Raw genomic sequence first — 19185 nt, 5'->3', positions numbered from 1 at the left:
AACCTCGTAATATAGATGAGTTTCGATCCGTAATTCTGATGGAGTATTTTCAAAATGTCACATTTAAATTTTTACTTCCACTTTTTTGTTGGTCAAGTATTTTCCTCTGTTGTATTAAATTTTTCATTTGAATTATAAAACGGTGGTATCGTCGTGCTTTCGTTTCCCCTGGGATTGTGGTAAATTTCTTTTCATTTTTACATAAAATATAAACTTTAAAAATGTCTCACTTTTCCAGATTTTGTTGTTGGTGTCGAGGGAGGAATGATCTATTTTTCAGTCATAGATAATTTTTTTGCCAAATGCATCTGCTTGGAATTTAAAAGTTAGTACCCTTGTGTCAACTCAGATTATAGAAGTTAATATCTTTTGTCTAGTTAAGTATTACCTACTGCTGTTATTAATCACGACTCACTAGTTCACAGGGTTATGATGTGTTATTAGGTGTTCATTTATTGTATCCCACAAGTTTTTATGTTGATTTAATTGCAAGAGTACCTCTTTCTGTACCTACTAGGCTTTTTGAGAATGGTCTGACATGATTCCTGTTAGATTATTTTCTATTTTTACTTCTCAAGGTATTGTACGAATGTTTTCTTTTGTTATTGTTTCTCTATTCCAAGTACATATTTCCCAGGAAATTACCCAAGTGGTTCACCTAGGCTTGTATTTATTAAATTTTATTTCCATTAGAAATGCACTAAACAATGGAAGGGCTTGCATTGGTGCGTTAACAAGCAAGGCGTCTAAACCGTGATTCAGGTTTGTTTTTTCTAGGTTGCTGTAAGCTTGATTCTGGCTTGCATTGCTATATGGGTACAAGGGCGGACTGGCCAGGTTGGCAATCTCTGAGGCACCCAAGGTTAGGGGGGCCCTGCTGCATCTTGAAGGGATATTAAAGGTGTAATTAAAAAAGATATTCATTACTTAGATTACTTGAACCAATGTTTTTTGTAATTATAAAATTTTTCGTATTCATTGGTTGCTTTCTTAACTGCATACTCATTGTAAAAAAATGAAGTGATTTAGGTGTCCAGAAGACAAAAAAGTGCTTATTTGGAAGGGTTATTCGAAAAGATTGTATTTAGTTTCTTTTTTTAGATTTCATTGCCGTTTATGGGGCAAATTCACGAAAGAGATATCAGCTCCCTAATACATTAATAATTTTCTCACTTTTCATAGTATTTTTTCATGCTAGACTTCTTTTCTTTAACTTTATCTACTATTTAAGAGTGAGAATAGAGTCAAAATCCATTTTCGGGCATGCAGTTTCCTAAAATTTTCCAAGAAGGACCTCCGAATTCCCCCATCAGGACCCAAATCACCTCAGACCGCTAAATACTACCATCATTGGAACAGATATACTCTCTGTCTGTTTCTATCATTCACGTTCGGTATTGAGCACATCTATTCATGTGAGTACCCAGTAGGGATCATGCAGCTAGGAATTAAGGCTGGGGGGGGGGGGGGGGGGTTAGGTGCAACTAATGCATGTGTGTGTGGGGGTATAGGATACCCTCCAGGATTAGTGGTAGGTGCGAGGTTAGTAAATTGGCGAATTTTAAGGTAAATGGTGAGTTTTACGGCTTTCTGAGGGATATTTTTACTAGTCCTTACACTATTCTCTTAGTAATATTAATCCAATTAAGTAAAATGGATTAAACTTAAAAATTTCTCTGAGCTCAGGGGGGGGGGAGAATTTATCCCCCAAAACCCCCCTCGCTGCTCCACTGGTACCCAGGATCAAAACAAGAAGGGCATGTCGTGGTCTTTCAATTAGTAACATTTTTGCAAATAAAGAAGAAACCAAAATTGTAAGTAAATTATGACAGCGTTTCATTGGTCTATACAATGAAGAGAATGATTTTTAAATTTGTTCCATGCCTTATGCGAATATAATTTTTTAAATAATTTCTTTAAAATTTTCATTAAGAGCTTAATTTATTTTCGCTTCTAAGGGGGTGGGGGGGCGTAGCCAGGAATCTCGTTCGGGTTAATGATCGAAAAAACTTTATTTGTCAAAGAAATCTTTTGTAAACTCGTCATTTCTCAATATTTTGTTTTTTATATTAATCAAAGTAACTGTGTTTTCATATTGTCGGGGGGGCAGGGGGGTCCGATCCCACCGCGCTACGCCGCTGAAGGGCTGTTTCCAGCTGGTTACGCCCATGCATGTACCCGCTGTCCTACTATCTGATTTCAGTCATTAAACTCGTGGCGGAATTGCTTGTGTCAGTACATATTTTGCAAAGAGCCTTTTTATTGAGGGTAAGAGTTTCCGTTGATAGTACTTACAGTGATTATTTAGCGCAATTGGGTGTCAACCCATTAAAACAAGGGTTCGATCAGGTCGTAATACGCTTAGCCTTTGCCGTGGTTTTATTTTTATTATCGCAGTTTCCATTGTTGTCATACCTAGAAAATTTGTGTTTATGTTACTGAAGGTTTCGAGAATCAATATTAACTATCCAAAAATTACCAACATTCTTCGCTTACCAAAAAAACGAAGAAATTTTACCACATCTCCTTATGGGAAAACGGGGTATTTGTACTGAAAATGGCCGACGTCGTGGTTGCCATAGTGGAAGCCTATGCGACGACTCGACATGATGAGAGAGCAGTGTTGAGAGAGCAATCTAGATGACTCTGACGCGAACCAGCCGCCACCTACCGATCATTACGGCGTAAGGATAGGCATATCTCCAAAAATGCTGACATCATCTCCCATTTATCCCCGAACACGGCGTGAATTCTTCTTACTTTATCTCTGCGTCCAGATAGGTTTCGTCACGGCATATATGTAAATTATCCTCGTATTGAGTGATAAGGCTAAGTCAGGGCTAGCTGGGACGAAACGACTTTTCAGCCAATATGGCTTAAACAGTAGATCCAATCGGTCTGAACTCATTCAGTACCGAGTATCCCCTCAACCCTCTACACAACATATTGGGGGCGTCCTGACGAAAATGTATTGCCGGACCCTGAATACCTTGAAAAGGGCTCACCCGAGAAAAATACAAGGGATGAATGCTAATTCCAGTGAATTCCTTTATCATTTTTTAAATACATTTTTTCAGCAGGTTTGGACCATTGATTCCTTTGAGCCGACACAAAATGATAAAACATTAAAATTCCTCTGGTGACAGACAATTCTTTTAAATATTCTCCGGGCCTGATGGAGTAAATCAATAACAAAAGTTCCATCCTGTCAATACCACTATACAAGGCATGCAATATAAAAATGGTAATATTTCATCATATTGAGCAATTTTTAGTTTTTGTGTTTATTCTCTGAGGAACATTGACCAAATACAATGTTTACAACACAGCACATTTTAAAATCGTTTGCATCTACCCATTACAAAGGTAGAGAATCCAAGAAACTACCTTCCTTCACACCACCCTTAATTAAGGAATTAGTTAACTCCCAAAATTAATACCATTTTCAACATAAGACCTTCCGGGAAAATAAACCTTGATAACGTCAAAGGAGTAAACATGAGAAGTTACTTCTCATGATGAGCACTTAATTACCATCTAGATATGAAACACTGCGACTGAGTGACTTAAAGCCGACCTATTCCATGGCTAAATCGCTTGTTTGCTTAAAGGTATCAATGTGGTACAAAAGTCATCAATGACCAGGGGCATTCTTTGACCGCATTACACTTCTCATAAAACAACAAAAATGAGCATAATGATACGATTCAATTAATTTAACACCTACAGCAATCATTCTTTTCTTTTAAACCGGTTACAGTATCCTCCTGTAAAATCACACTGACCGAGGCAAATATGTGCTGCATGCAGAGATACTATGACCCCTGAATTACTACAGTACTCCTTCACTACCCAAGTTCCAAAATATGACAGCCTAGTCAACATGATTTCAATGATTAACCTTTCATTCAAAACAAATTTCAAGGGCACAAAATATCACCCAGGGCCATATAAGGATCACATGCGAGAGGGTTACCTTCCCATTCTCATAGGGCAAACACTCATTGCACTACATTGGTGCTCGGAAGGACGAAGTTTCTCCCTCAGGGATAGACACGAGCTACCGAATACCTCAGCCCTTGCATCACAAAGCCTCACATGCCCTTTCACATTATTTTACATTACTGGCAATTTGACTGAAAAAAAGCTAAAAGGAAAATGAAAAACATTATGTATGTGGAGTACTCAAACAGTATGGTCTTCACTAAAATTGAACATAATGTGCACATACACCTATCAAGTAATAGATCATAACAACTAGTAAAACAATTCATGTACCCTAGGTACTCAGATCAGCCTTAGATAAAAAAATTAATGAAATCATGATGCCAAGTAAACCACCGAAAAACAAACACCATCCAATTACACCTTTGACAAATTATACAAAAATCCAAAAAAAGAACCATTCCTCACGACATAATTTCAAATGGAGCACTGAAATTGACCAAAATTTCTAATTTACTCTTAGCAAATATCCAAAATGCAAATACATCAGACATTTTAATCATTCATCCCTCATGGCGGCAGGAATGCCAAGAAGGTAATCACAGAAGAATATTCAATTCGATAAAGAGAATGGGGTGTTTTTCTCATCATCCAATTCATTTCCTTGCCTGCTAATCAAAGCACCATCAAATGATGCATGTATCACTAAAAACACAAATTCAATTTATTTTAACGAACTTCGTGAAGGCTCATCTTCAATCCATAGACATAATTACATAGTATCTCTCCATTGAGTTAACATCTACAGGTTCTTAAGTTATCAACAAATTTATACATGAAGAAATCCCTTTTTTTCCCATGAGTCAAAACTTTTATCCAAACCTTAGACATGGGCCCTATTAGGCCCAAACAGATACAATTAGGTGATCATAAGATTGGAGATTGAGTGTGCTATGGAGAACCTTAAAATTTAAGTCCATCATCTGGGTTTTGATCGCCGTGTTCACAGATCTCCTACATCATTCATTACTACGTGACCACCTTTAACAAACATAAATGCTTGCACTTCTATGTTATAGTATTTTACACCCAAGAGCAGCCGAGTTTCTAACATTTTGATGAATGGGGCATGTTTACAGTGCCAATTAAAAGCTTGGACAATCCTGCGATGAATTTAGAAAAAAATCAATGTTCCCATGAGGATGTTCAATCATTGACAGAGACAAAAACAGCATCACCATCTGCCGTGTCATCAATTCAATTTTATGTACATCAGTTGTCTGCAATATATTTTTATTAACATAATGTCTCATAAGCTTTGCCCATATAGTGGTGCTCCAAGTACCTGAGGGACCAACCTTTCTTCAAAGGAATATTTTTATAGGATTTAACGTAACTTACATACTACATATAATTTGCACTGAGGAGACCAAAATCAACAGCAGTTTAATTTAGTTAAGTTCAAGAATTACTACAATAACCCAAGGGTATCAAAATTATGCTTTGCATATCCAGACACTAGACTAGCAAATCAAATTGGTAAAACGAAGAACAAAAATATTAACTCAGACTGCAATAAAACCAAATTTAAAATTATTCATAAAATGTTTAATATAGGAAACCAGTACACGTAAAAATGAACCAAAAACTATAGGCAATATTGATAGCAATTTTTGAAGTGATAACATTGTGGCACTATTGGATTTCTTAAGAAGGTTTTTAAAAATAAATAGCCTTAGATTATGGCAAGGAGACACATGTAGTGGTACTTTCACATTTCTCCTGTCAGGTTTAAATCAATTAAATAAGTTTTCTTAATGGGTGGCTATATACTTAAACCTGCTCCCATTAAAATTACACTAAAGCTAACAAAGGGTCATGCAGATTATTTAGCTGCTGGTTCTGCAATTTTGGAAAAAGGTTATTTTTACATTAAAAAATCAATTTTCCGACTTAAAGAGTTTTACCAACTCTCAATTCTCCTCTGACAGACAACTTTCAGCCTTTCAGTAGCCAATATTTTGCTTTCTTGGTGAGCACAGAACAATTTAGTAATAGGAAGAACATGTTTGAATGCACTAATAGCTATGCTGCCATTCTTTGAGGGCCCGAAAATAATTAGCATCCAAATTATATGCTCCATAAGTGCCAACAAAGCATATGAAAAAAAACCATATCAGTCATCATTGAAAAATGAATCAATCAACTTGATGAAAGTGTAGCTGATACAAGTAAATTAATTAAAAGAGAACACACATTTAAAATAGGAACCTAGACTGTAGGGCATTAAATTACCCAAATATAGGAACAATATTCTACCATATTCCACCCATCACTAGAGAACAGCATGCATTTTTCTTCTTCAGAGAATGAGACATTAACTTTTTGATGAACATGTACATACTTTATATCATTCATAATGAGGGATCACGCTTCCAAGGAAAAAATGACCTTAAGTCCAAATCAATCCAGCAAAAATGATGAAGGATTGAAAAATTTACAGCCAGTACTGAACCTCAAGAGACTGGATTTGATGCACTCAAGTAATACTTGTAACTGAAAAATACTAGAATTTTTTACCTAGCAACCACAAATTTACAAAAGGCCTTAGCCTAAAAATATATATATATATTTATACACAGCCAAATGGCCTCTCAACACAAAAAAACTTAACCTGAGCTTAAGGAAAGCTTGAAAATTTTATCCATCATTTGAACCTTAAAAAACCAAAAAGACATCAAATAGTGCTCAGACCACCAACATTTTTTTACCGAGCAACAAGGAAGGGAAAAATGTTTTTCTATACTTCATTGAGACAACTCTTTAGCAGTGACAAATAATTCGGTTTACTTTTCCCAGGCTAATAATGTTAGTCATCATTTTCGTAGCTTGGAAGGTATGTTTTTGGAGTCTTGCTGGACGTTGGACCCCCAACTTCATCATAACTATGGTCTCTTTTGCGATACTTCTCCAAACTGGAAGGGGAAATTTAGAAAAATTGAAATTAGCTCATAATCCCATGACATTTTATTTCGAAGATATTTGCAATTGTTGCACTACAGCTAAGTGAAAACCCTATAATCGCCATAATATTGCCTTAGAAAAGGTCGATGTAATACAAACACCCCTAATAAATTATTTAATGATAGATGAGGAGGAAAACAGACAGAATGTACAGCCAAGAAGGGGGGAGGGTTTTAGAATTCAGAAGTTTAGCTAGCTTATATCGATTTTTCAAGGAGTTTGCCCCCACCCTCTACATGGCTCAGGGATCATTGTGCCCCATACATCACATTCCACACCATTTCCTTCCAGTACATTTATCTCAACCTCACCATCTCTTTCATATTCTATATCCATTGATTGCTTTCTCAGCTGCTTTTTCATCATGACTATAAGCACCTCACATTGCACATAAGCACAAGCATTGAAACTATAGTGTAAAATAAATTTTTACCAGTCACAGCATGCTCACCGTGGCATTTCTCACTGCCTTCTGCCCTTTTCAAACATCCTCTCTGCCCAGAGGCACCCACCCCACTTCCAACCACATCCCCAACATTGCCCTCTTCGCAGGGAGCACTCACTCCATTTCCTCTCACTCACTCTTGCTACGGCACAATTGGCACATCTTCCCCACCGCCTTTTTCACTCCCCTTTCATCACATCTCATCACCCCTAGTCTTCTATTTTAACAAAACCAGAAATATAACTTCCTGACTTAAAGGAAGTTAATTTAAACTGCTCAAAAATTGCAATGGGTTCATGCTAATCACATCAACTCCACAGCCTCTTTAAGGGAAAATGATTTAGGTAAAAAACTATGACTGCAGTAACATATTCATAAGTATATGCTTCAATGTAAAACTTTAACCGTATGCCCTAAGTACGTATATCATTATAACTAGGGATGGTCAGATCGGTTGCATCAGATCCAAATATCTGCAGATATTGCCCCTCGTCATATACTTAGGATCCTAAGTTGTGGAAGACATTGCATCTGGATCTGAAATTTTACATTAATGCTTCAGTGAGTGCAATGGATACAAGTGGAAGGAGTAACGATTCTCATTTTACACGCACCAACACACTGCAATGCTTATCCTACTCGTGAACCATTTCGTTTAAAAGCTCTCGCAGGGATTATGAATTTCAGCCGTAGAAATTTTTAAGGCAAAATAAGATAGGCATAGAGTATGAATCTTCCCAAGAGACTGACCAACCATGCTCAGTGACATAGGATACCATAGAAGCGTGTGCGAAGGCGCACCCCTATTTTGAGCATCAAAGCTATAAAGAAAAAAAATTTTGCGGCATTTTTTAAATCCTATCGTGCGGTGTTGCAGACGTATGCCTGGAATTTCGACAGTTATCGATATTTCCTCTTTCAATATTAATTGAAAGAGGAATTTTTTATAACTGCGGTGGTAATAGGGCATAAGAGGGAGTAGAAAGAGTTCTGATCCTCTCTTCGCATACGCCATTGCTCTACGATGCTTGTCCTACTCACGAACAATTTTGCTTAAGAGCTCTTGCAGGAGTATTGCGATAGAATAGCAGCCGTGGAAAATTTTAAGGCAAAACACGACAGGCACATAGTGCAAATCTTCCCAAGAGATCGGACAACAATCGGGACAATCTCAACGCCGTAGGATAATAACCACATCGTAGATTTAACGGAACCACACTTGGCCCTCCATCAGCCAATGCCTCTGCCGTTTTTTTCCCTTTCCGAGACCCCACAGGAAAATATCAAGTTACAGGGGAACAATGGAAACGTGTTTCATCCCTACCCCATCTCACCAACTGACCTTTTTCAGTCTCGGGTTCCATTCTCCTAGTTTATGGAGGCCAAATGCTAGGTGAGTCACCTACTGAGCTCGAAGATATCTCGATATCTTTCAGCAATTGCATGACACGCACGAGGTTCTAAAAAGAATGAGACCTAACGTGGCGTATATCTGACAGCATTTAAGTTTTTTAAGCTCTAATTGATTGACACAAAGATTTTTATTTAAAACAAGGCTACTAATATTCAACATAGTCCAAACAGCACAATTTTGGAAGAAACAAGCGTTGAATAAGCGCATTCAAACAAGACGAGACGGACTGGAAACTTCAGGCTACGCAAACTGCGTATATCACATTGCTGCACCTTCGCTTTGAAGGCAACAACGTCACATGCAAGATCGGAAGTGTTCTTCCCTTGCTCTTTCGCTCATAGCCTCGTAGCTTGAAATACGGTGGGGAGGGAGCGCACTCCTTCCCCTCGACCACTCCTTCAGCGCTCTTCAATTATAAGCATTTCCGATTTCTTCTTCCCACCATTTAGTCCAACAATGAACACACTCGTTCGAATTTTTTAAACCGCATGTTTTGACACCAGTAAAATTTTCAGTTGCAAAAATCATCATATTAGCGTCTGAAGATGATTTTTGAAAAAGCAAGCCCTCAGCGTAATGGAAATTGCTCAGCAAGACAGATGTTGACTATTAACCAGGTATGTCCTTCAAAACAACGCGTTTCTTTATGTTTGATAAGCGATTACTATATGCAGTATAAATGCCGCGGGATGCCCACTCGTGGCAGTAAATTTAGCGCGCCCTCCGGAGCAAAAAACCCCGCGCGATCTTTTCCTTGTTCACCTCTGGGGTAACGACGTGACGGTGCGATGCTTACAAGAAAAGCAAACAGGAGCATTTTAAAAATACAGTAAAATTCGGTTATAACGCGGGTCTAGGGGGACATAGTTTACACCCGCGTTATCGGACAACCGCGTTATAACGGGAAATACGTGGGAAGCAATAAAAAAACTAGAGATGTGCGAATAGTATCCGCGAATACTCGAATACCTCGAATATTAGAAAGTATTCGATATTCGAGGTTTCGAATAGTTATGCGAAAAGTACCGCCTCGAATACCTCGAATACTTTGAATTTCGCGTCATACACTGTCGCACGTACGTCGTTGGTAGTTGACTCGGAAAAATGTAGAGATCTGTAGTCATTTAGTGCTCGCAGCGCCGTTTTACGCAAGTTGACGAATTACATCAAATTCGTGGATTTTAGCGGTGAAAAGAGTTCGACGAGGGGAACCGAAAATGGTCGGGTGAAAAAATCCGAAAATCCCCGATTCCCCCCACCAGGAGAACCTCAGTGCCGTGGGATAGCAACCTTAGGGCATTTCCCACGATCCGCTATCCCCCTCCATTCAGCACTTGCCTCAACCACTCTGAAGCTTTCCTCTTCTCCGAAATCAAACAAAAGGTCCCAGCTCGCGCAGGGATCGCATTACGAAGACCCCTGCTCCGAAAAAAATATCGAGTTACGAGAACAATAAAAACGTGTTTCACGCCCTCCCCCCTTTTCTCACCCACTGACCTTTTTCTGGCTACCTGCTTCGAAGTTACCCATTTCTGGAGGTCAACTGCTGTGTGAGTACCGCGGGATACTTACATTAGCGCATTTCCCAAGATCCGGTATCCCTCTCCATTCAGCACTAGCCCCCCTCTGAGGCTTTCCTCTTCTTCAAAAAAAAAAAAGGTCACAGCTCGCGCAGGGATCATATTACGAAGACCTTGGCTTCGAAAAAAATACCAAGTTACACGAGAACAATAGAAACGTGTTTCGGGCCCTCCCTTTTCTCCCCCACTGACCTTTTTTTTCCTACCAGCTTCGAAGTTCCCCATTTCTGTGGAGGTCAACCGCTGCATGAGTCATCTATTAGCACAAAAGGTGTCTAAGAATGACTTTCGTCAATTGATGTTACACCTTTATTGCATTGAAATATTAGTAATGTGCGCGTAATTTCAAAAAGATTAAGACCAAACACGACGTATTTCTGAGTTTATTTAAGCATTTTACGCAAAGAAATAAATGTCAAAATACGACGGAGACTTAGCATTCTGGCGAAACTCGATATGAGCAGCAGAGCTTCTCCGAAGTTGATGAGGTATTTTTTTCCGAAAACATACATATATCAAGTTACAATTTATGAGTGGTGCTATAAATATTTATTGTTACAGTCACAGACGAAGGGATATTTTCTCAGAATATTTGTTTTCTCCCTGATAGCAATTCCAATTCATCTTCTTATCTCGTGAGAACTCCGAAAGATGGACTGAAAATAATTGAAGAAAATCCAGTGGAAAAGAGCTTGTATTTTGCAAAATGCCTCAGATTGTCAGCTAGCACTTGGCAGCAGGAGTGGGGGCAAAGCGATGTTAGTTGAATTAATTATATGCCCAATTATTTCCATAAAATTAAAATATTCATTAATCAGCTAAATTCCTGTTCGAATCATTTAAAGGAAATCAAAATTACTCCCCAAAATCTTGTGTTGCCTGCTGCATAGGCAACCGAGTCAAATAATCCAGCATTCATCATTTAGTATTCGAGGTATTCGAAATTCGAGGTATTCGAATATTCGAGCAATGATTTAATATTCGAATTCGATATTCGAATTCGAGAAATCTGCTATTCGACCCATCTCTAAAAAAAACCCTTAAAGGTAATTTTTATAGCCAATTTATTTGCGTAATACATTATTAAAATATTTATTTTATGATTTAGATGCTCTACTTTAACGGGAGTTACTAAAATACTCGGATATTTTCTTTTGCCGCGATAGTTGATGGCTTTTCTTTGTCACGTAATTTTTTATGCTTTGCAAGTGCAACAGATGAATACTATCGCAATCACTTTGTCCCTCCAACCAATTCATCAATTCACTAATATTATGTAATAAATGGCCAATTTTTGGCATCTCGACCTCACATTCGTTTTCTTCATTCTCGCTCTCATCTTCCGATGATGCAGCTGTTTTTGCGCGGCTCTGGACTGCAGCCACAATTTCTTCGTCACTCTTATAAGCAGATACAGGAGTTTCCTCGTCTTCGCGAACCCAGGCCTCGAGATCACTCACAAATAGTTTATTAGAAAGAACATCTGAAGCTTCACGTGCGTCCTCTTCCGTGAAACCCAAAAACTCGTCTTCGTCTTCCATGCCATCGCCTGCTGTATACTCGCACTTTGACCAGCAATTTAGGATTGTAGCTGAAGTTATTTTCTTCCATGCCAATCCAATATTATAAGCCATATTCTTCAGGGTGACTGTTTTCAGATATTCTTGTACCTGCAGTTCTGAATTTATGACACTAGTGAGCAATTCCCGCCGATAATGGGCTTTAAATGCTCTAATTATCCCTTGATCCATGGGCTGAATAAGAGCTGTCGTATTTTTTGGTAAAAACGAAGCCACTATTTTGCCATCCCTCGATATCAAGAGCTCAGAAGACGGATGGGCCGGACAGTTATCTAACAGAAGTAGAGCCTTCTCTTCTAACTTTTTTGATCTTAAGTGGCTCTTAACCGATGGAACAAAATCCTCATTGAACCAAGATAAAAAAATGTCTCGAGTCATCCAGGCATTCTGACTGTTTTTGTAATTTATGGGTAGTGCTGTCATATTAACGTGCTTGAAGCACCGAGGACTTCGATTTTTACCAATGCACAGAGGTTTTAACTTGTGACTTCCTGATTAGTTCGCGCACAGTAATAAAGTCACTCTTTCTTTGCTCATTTTTATTCCGGATTTATTTGCCGACTTCTTAATATCAAGTGATTTTGTAGGAAGCAATCTGTAGTAGAGAGCGGTTTCATCGCAGTTATTCAATTGCTCTTCAATGTACTCACCCTCATCAATCATCTTGCGTAGTCCCACAGAATTCTCTAGCTGCTTCACTGTCACTGGAACGAGATTCTCCTTGCATGTTAACTTGCGCTACCCCGTGGCGAATTTTCCACCTCGATAGCCAGCCAGCAGAAGCAACAAAATCATGAGCACCACCTATTTGTTTATTTAATTTAATTGCCTGTGCTTGTAAAAGTGGACCAGATAATGGAACACCTTCACTGCGCTTCTGAACAAACCACGTGAACAAACATTCATCCACATCACCAGCAGCACTCAATCTGGCCTTTTTTCTATCAAGTCCTATTTCGTCATCCACTTGATCAACGAATGATCGTAATTTAACTTCTTCTTTCATCCAACCACGAATAGTTCCTTCAGGAACACCAAACTCCCTGAATAAACTTGATTTTGAATCACCGCGTTTCACTCTGTCGATTATGCCCAACTTTTCTTTTATTGTGTAAGTTTTCCTTTTGGCAGACATCGTTTTAACCCTAAAATCAATGAAAATTTTCGTAAAAAAGTAATTTTCATATTCATATTAAGACAAAGGTAAAACAGCCCATTCATTATTAAATGCTCGAAGCCTGTGAGCATTGAGTACCTACCTTGGTTTGAGCGCCGCGGTGCGAACGTACGAATGAGAATTATCTCAATCTCCCAGAATCTCGAAAATTATTATAGCCGTGCAACACACTTTTCAGCTCGAGTTCGCAAGACACAATGACCGATCAGGCATTACCGAGTTTTTTTTATGGCTACGAAACAATGTATGGAATACGTCGCCAACCGCGTTAATACAGTCGCTTGAAGTTGCGACGCGTCGGTAGTCACGCCGAGATAAAATTCGCCACAAAGTTACCTACCTCAAAAAAAAAGGTCAATTTTATCATCTCGGGGGACATGGTGAGACCCGCGGTATATCCGAAACCGCGGTAAAGTGAGGCGCGTAATAACCGGAATTTACTGTACGTCACTAAGGGAGAAACTCCCCTGCTTGCCGCTTGTTTTTGAACCAGGGTTTCAGATGACTGACTCATGCAGAAAACCAAGGCCACTGAGTTCCTCTTAGACTTGCGACCGGTGAATGGGAGGGGGAAAGATAAGAAGTTTGTGTAAGAGGCGCACCCCCATTTTCGGCTGCAATTTCTGGGGAAAAAGGTGCGCCTCTTACACGCGCTTATACGGTAATAACAATGCCAAAAGTAACTACGTCGCCATACTTTGATGGGAAAAGAAAAATAACACAGAAGTTTACATTTCTGTACGTTAAATCATAAGAAGAAAATAAAGAAAGAAACATAATAATTTCAAGTAGTGGTCTGAAAAATAATTCAATCACTGCTATATGACATCTGCCAAAAATAAAAAGGAGAGGAATACCTCTTCTTTAAAAGAAGATTAAAATTATTGACGAGATGGAGGCTGAGAGATTGAGTAAAAGTGCTAAAAGTGCAGCAACATATGAAATACCACTCCACCTACATGGACAATTCCAGCCAGCAGGGGAAAATCCTTGGAAATGTGGTGTCAGGCTTATCGTTGAAGAGAAAAAACCTTATTTTGAAACAGTTAAGAGCAAACACTACTAATCAAAAGACTGTTATTGCAAGAAAAGGCAGATTATACAGCCTTTCAAAGGAAAAGTGACTATTTTAAGAGTACAACTGGCTGGTGGACAAAATCAAAAGCTAGATTTAACATTGTTTACACGAAAATAAGTGGAGAGGAAGCCTTGGTGTACAGTCACATTTTAGTCTTTTCAATAACGACAATATATTTAATGTATATAGTGTGAATGACATAATTTTGACAAAACTAGTTTGTTTTTCAATGTACTACCAAATGCAAAGTTGGACTTCTAAGATCAAAAATGCCATGGAGGAAAGAAAAGCAAATTACGTGAGACAGTTGTGCAAAATCATACTAGCACCTATGAAATTAAGCCCGTTGTAATTGGGAAATTTGAAAGAATGTGGTGCCTGAAAAATATTTAAGTGGAAGACCTAATCGTATTTTTCCATTCAAATCCAAGGAGCTAAATGAACCATGTAAAATTGCAGCATACTATTAAAAGAGCGAAGAAAAAACAGGAACATTGTCCTCATAATTGCCACAACACTGCAGAACATAACACATTTAAGACCTAAAATTAGCCATAGTAGACATCTTCATTCTACTCCCAAACAAGAACAGCAAGTCACACTCACTGGACAAAGGCATAATTCAGAACTTTAAAGTCCTCCACCGCAAGAAGCTGGTGCACCACTATCTATGATGAATTGCTATGCACACAATCTTTTTGCCTGCTGTGCTCTTGAAGATGTGTTTCATGTTGTATATATGTTATATCACTACCTTTTAGAATTAGAAATGAGAGGCAACCCAAAAATGATGCTCCACACACATCCACGTCATAGCAGAGTCCTGGAAAGAAATTTTCCCCTTAACTATTACAAATTGCTGAAAAAGACCAGGATCCCCTTCCAAAATGCCAATAATCAATTCAACTGTCTGAATTTTTATTTTATCCCAGAAAATATTAGGATTGTGGGTGATAATTTGTAAATATGTTTCGGAAGAGGCAGCTAATGCAATTTCAGTGTAGAGCAGGGTTCTGAGAGATGTCTTCCATAAATAATTCAAACCAGCTGGAGGATCATTGCCGGTAACTTCAAGCGATTAAATAGCAGTTTAAAACATTCTTCCCTGCAACGGTACGATGCCAGAAGCATTGTCTAAGGAACTGGTAGACGGTATCAGTCACGGCAGCAGTCATGACGAGGATGGAAGCAAAGAAATGTTTCCACCTAAAAAAATTGAAGTTTTCCATGCCATTCAGTCACTGAGAAATTTTGAACCTGTGAGTGATGTGGATTCAGAATTTCATTATCATTTTACCTTTATTGGAATCCACAGCGTAAATGGCATTACAAAATGATAAAATTTAAAAAAAAAATTTGTGCAGTAACTGAGTAATCTGTTCTACTTTATTACCCATTCTCTTGAATAAACAAATGAATATTTTAAATCAAATCTTTTGGCATACTTTCCCTAGTTTACTTTTCAGTCAATCCATGCAATATTTGAATAACGTTATGCAGAGAATCGAAGTGGGGTCTAATAATAACCACTTCATTTTTCTCCAGCCTCTAAGTACACCTTCCCTTCCTGCCTTTGCTATTTCCTCTCCACACCCAAAACAACCCCTCCCACCCTCTTCCATTCTCCCCCTACAGAGTAAGTGCGATATACATGAAAAGCTCTGTCCCCCTGTCATCGGACAAAGGCCCCTGTTTCCCACCTGCCAACATACTCTCTGCCATCCACAAGGCCTCCCACCCATGCTGTGCGCTCGGAGCATCCTCCAAAGCATCCCCTGAGGGGAAAAACACATCATCAATCCATTGCAGCAACTGGAACAACTTTCCAACCAGAGAAAGGATGGATATGGAAAATAAGAGAAACGTGCTATCCACAATCATTTTCTTTGTTATGACATATTTTTGGCAATTTCTCGACAAATTTAGGGGACTTGTTGGTTCACCCAAAGAAATTCCAGGAAAAATCCATAGTGAAACTTATGCCTGAAATATTCATATCAAACTTCAATAAAGAGGAAATAATTTTAATTTTTAGCACTAAAACTAAGTAGCTCCATCAACTGAAATATTTTTCGAGAACAGGGACACTAATGAATGACATACATAGCTTTCATTTACTTGGAGACAAAAAATCCAACTAATTAACACGTTCAGGGCGGCATGACCCACCGGTGGGTCATGGCTGGTCTATCCCCGTGGGCGGCATGACCCACCGGTGGGTCATGCGTTTCTAAGCTCTATGGGCGGCATGACCCACCGGTGGTCACGTTTCCCATGCGAATTAAAGGAGCTTCTGGCCACGTACGCCCATGAGGACGGACTTATTACGTTCTTCATCGCCCATGAAGGTGTTTTTTGTAAACTTTTTACTGATGCCAAACCGAACTTTTTGCCTAGAGAAAGGTAGCAACTAAAATGACGGGCAATGATGTAAAGATTCAGTATTTGATGTTGTATTTGCATTTGTGCGTGAAATATTTTCAATTTTAGTTCAACTAATCGGAAAGATATTCATATGAACTCGATCATCGGTAATCAACTTCCATAATTTTATGAAATACGTAATTCTTGCATTGCGGGTTGCCTATCCGTCGATTATAGGCGTTTTAAAAAATTCTAGCTGTGTTACGTACGAAGTTCTCATTCATATCAATTCCACAGGCAGTATTATGAAGCTTATTCAATAATAAAAGAAAATAAAGAATATTGCAGTCATATTGAAGGTAGACGAGAGCTACATATAGTTGATTCGTTATTGAGCCATTATTTTCTATGACACAGCAATCTCTAGACGTAAATTTTATGTTTTGCATCGTCTATCAAAAGTATATCGAAATATATATCAAGTTGGTTTTGCTCTATTCACATTTTACGATGAAGATAGGTTAACTAAAATATTCCTACTATTTACGTGGCATTATGCATCGCTAGAAATGCTTTTTTCGTTTTCCATAAGACTGTAAGATGGACCTACAAGAAGGACGATTACCTTCCTTCATTACACGTTGAAATACTACTACACTCACCGTTTCAATTACATGGCTTTCACGTATCGAAGATGTTCCATTTCCGTAGATATTTAGAGGGTAGCACACACCGGAAAAATTATTTAGATCGAAAACAAAAATGGAGAAAACATTTCAAAACTATAATAAATGTCATTTTCAGTTTGGTTATCCTAATTGGGTCAATGGAAACAATTTTCTAAATGGGGAATACAAATGAGCACAGCGAAAACTTAACGAATCTCAAATATAATTTCAAACTATTTTCAATATAATCACTTATTTACATTATTTTCAATATATTCACTTATTTTCTTTGACAATGTCAATGGTGAATTTTGTTGAAACAATCCAAGCATATTGTAGGGTGTCCATCACATTCCTCACAAAATGTGTTCACTTTTTTTGCCCTCTCGCTTGCCCCTTTCGTTCCCTTTTCTTTACGTATTCTCTCGTACCAATTGAGGCATCTCTTCCTACCTATCCTCGCAGTACCTTCATATTTACTTAGGTTGTGCAAGGACTTTCACTTCTTCGAAGCTGAAACACCTCCCCCAGCCACATCGCTAAAGACGACATCTTCTTTCAATAATCCATCAATAACTTTCTCTCAAAAATTAGCATTTCCATTTTTTTATTTTGGCCATAATTATTATATAAAACCTATGAATTCACCATCCATGTCCCAAGAAGCAGTTCTAATGCCAGTCTCTTATACCACTTGAGAGATCGTCTGATGCAACTATAATAAGCAGACATTTGGTCGGAAATGTCTACCCCCTTTTTCGCGCTATTGTAGACTATGATGGCTTTTGGTTTCATTATTTCCCCTCGCTTAGATTTCGACGTGATTGGTTGCAAAATCTCACCAAGGTCGGGATTAGGGGATATTATCATTAGTGGTCTTTTTTCCTGCCATTTCATCATTCTAACACCTTTTCCACTTTGCCTTGCAATAACTTCCCCCCTTTTCAACTTTTTTTGACGAACCTCTGGTGGATTACCTTTCCGATTCGCCCGCAGAGTGCCACAAACATACGTCTCCCTACCCAAAAGGTCTTCAGCTAGGCCCATACTTGTCTAAAAATGATCAATGCACAATGTCCGCTCAGCATCAAAAAGTCCCTCCATCAGTTGCAGTACAACTTTGTGACCATGTCCAACCTTCTCCATCGTGTTTGGCACTTCACTTTTCCTAGAGTAGGTACACTTGCAAACTATGCGTGAATGAGTCAGGGCTACACAGTTGGTAGCATTTTATTCCATATTTATGAGACTTTCCAGGCAGGTACTGCCTAAAATATAATCGACCTCTCCAAGGTACCATCTGTACGATTGATGCAGTCTCCCCATTCATCGGAGCTTGATAACGCGGCATGCTCTTCCTCTTCAGGTGAATCTTCTCCAATTTTGTCCTTTGAATATGAAGATTCACTGTCTCCTTCGAAATCGGATGGAATGTATGAATCATCGGAGTCAGAACTAAATTGATATGCATCTGAGTAAGCCATCTCCTCTAATTTTTCTTTGCCACTAATAACACAAAAATCACTGCTTCACAAAAAGACAAGGAAAATGGACACGTATATCCAGTGGCACTCGTTTATTAGCCAAGACTGAAAGTTCTTCTCTCACTGCAAGGAAAATTTTGTCACCATTGTACATGGAAGGCCTTCCGCTCGGCTCGACTAATTTGAAACTCGACGTGTGGATTGCGTTGTTGCGATAAGGCCACTATGTGAGAAGCGATGCCGCACAAGATTATTCAAAAACGAAACTGTCGGATTAGCCTCCTAAGGGTTACTTGCAACACCCAATTGTGGGTAAGCTTACGATAATAACTGCACCCACGAGTGGGTCTGCCGGCAATAAAATTGTAAGCAAAGCTTCACCTATGCCAATAATAATTTGGTTTCTTATCCGCAGATTATGGAAAT

At 38.6% G+C, this 19185-nt stretch overlaps 1 protein-coding gene across 7 annotated transcripts in view; it reads right to left on the bottom strand.

Annotated features, from left to right (window-relative positions):
* Window positions 1–5531: 5531 nt before the first annotated feature.
* LOC124170770 (myeloid leukemia factor-like) overlaps window positions 5532–19185 on the bottom strand; it is a 130893-nt gene continuing 117239 nt past the window's right edge. For 4 of the 7 annotated variants that reach the window (XR_006867584.1, XM_046549712.1, XM_046549711.1 and 1 more), the window contains one exon: window positions 5532–6920. Coding sequence is in view for 3 of the 7 variants with exons in the window: in XM_046549712.1 (XP_046405668.1) it covers window positions 6815–6920 (106 nt within the window). In the remaining 4 variants the exon portion in view is untranslated. The remainder of the gene's footprint in view (window positions 6921–19185) is intronic. The other 3 variants (XR_006867582.1, XR_006867581.1, XR_006867583.1) reach the window with 1 other exon arrangement.

This window comes from Ischnura elegans, chromosome X (genome assembly GCF_921293095.1).
Source record: "Ischnura elegans chromosome X, ioIscEleg1.1, whole genome shotgun sequence".
Taxonomy (NCBI): Eukaryota; Metazoa; Arthropoda; class Insecta; order Odonata; family Coenagrionidae; genus Ischnura; species Ischnura elegans.
Note: the sequence above shows the minus strand (reverse complement) of the source record. Positions and strands in the feature narration are given on the sequence as shown.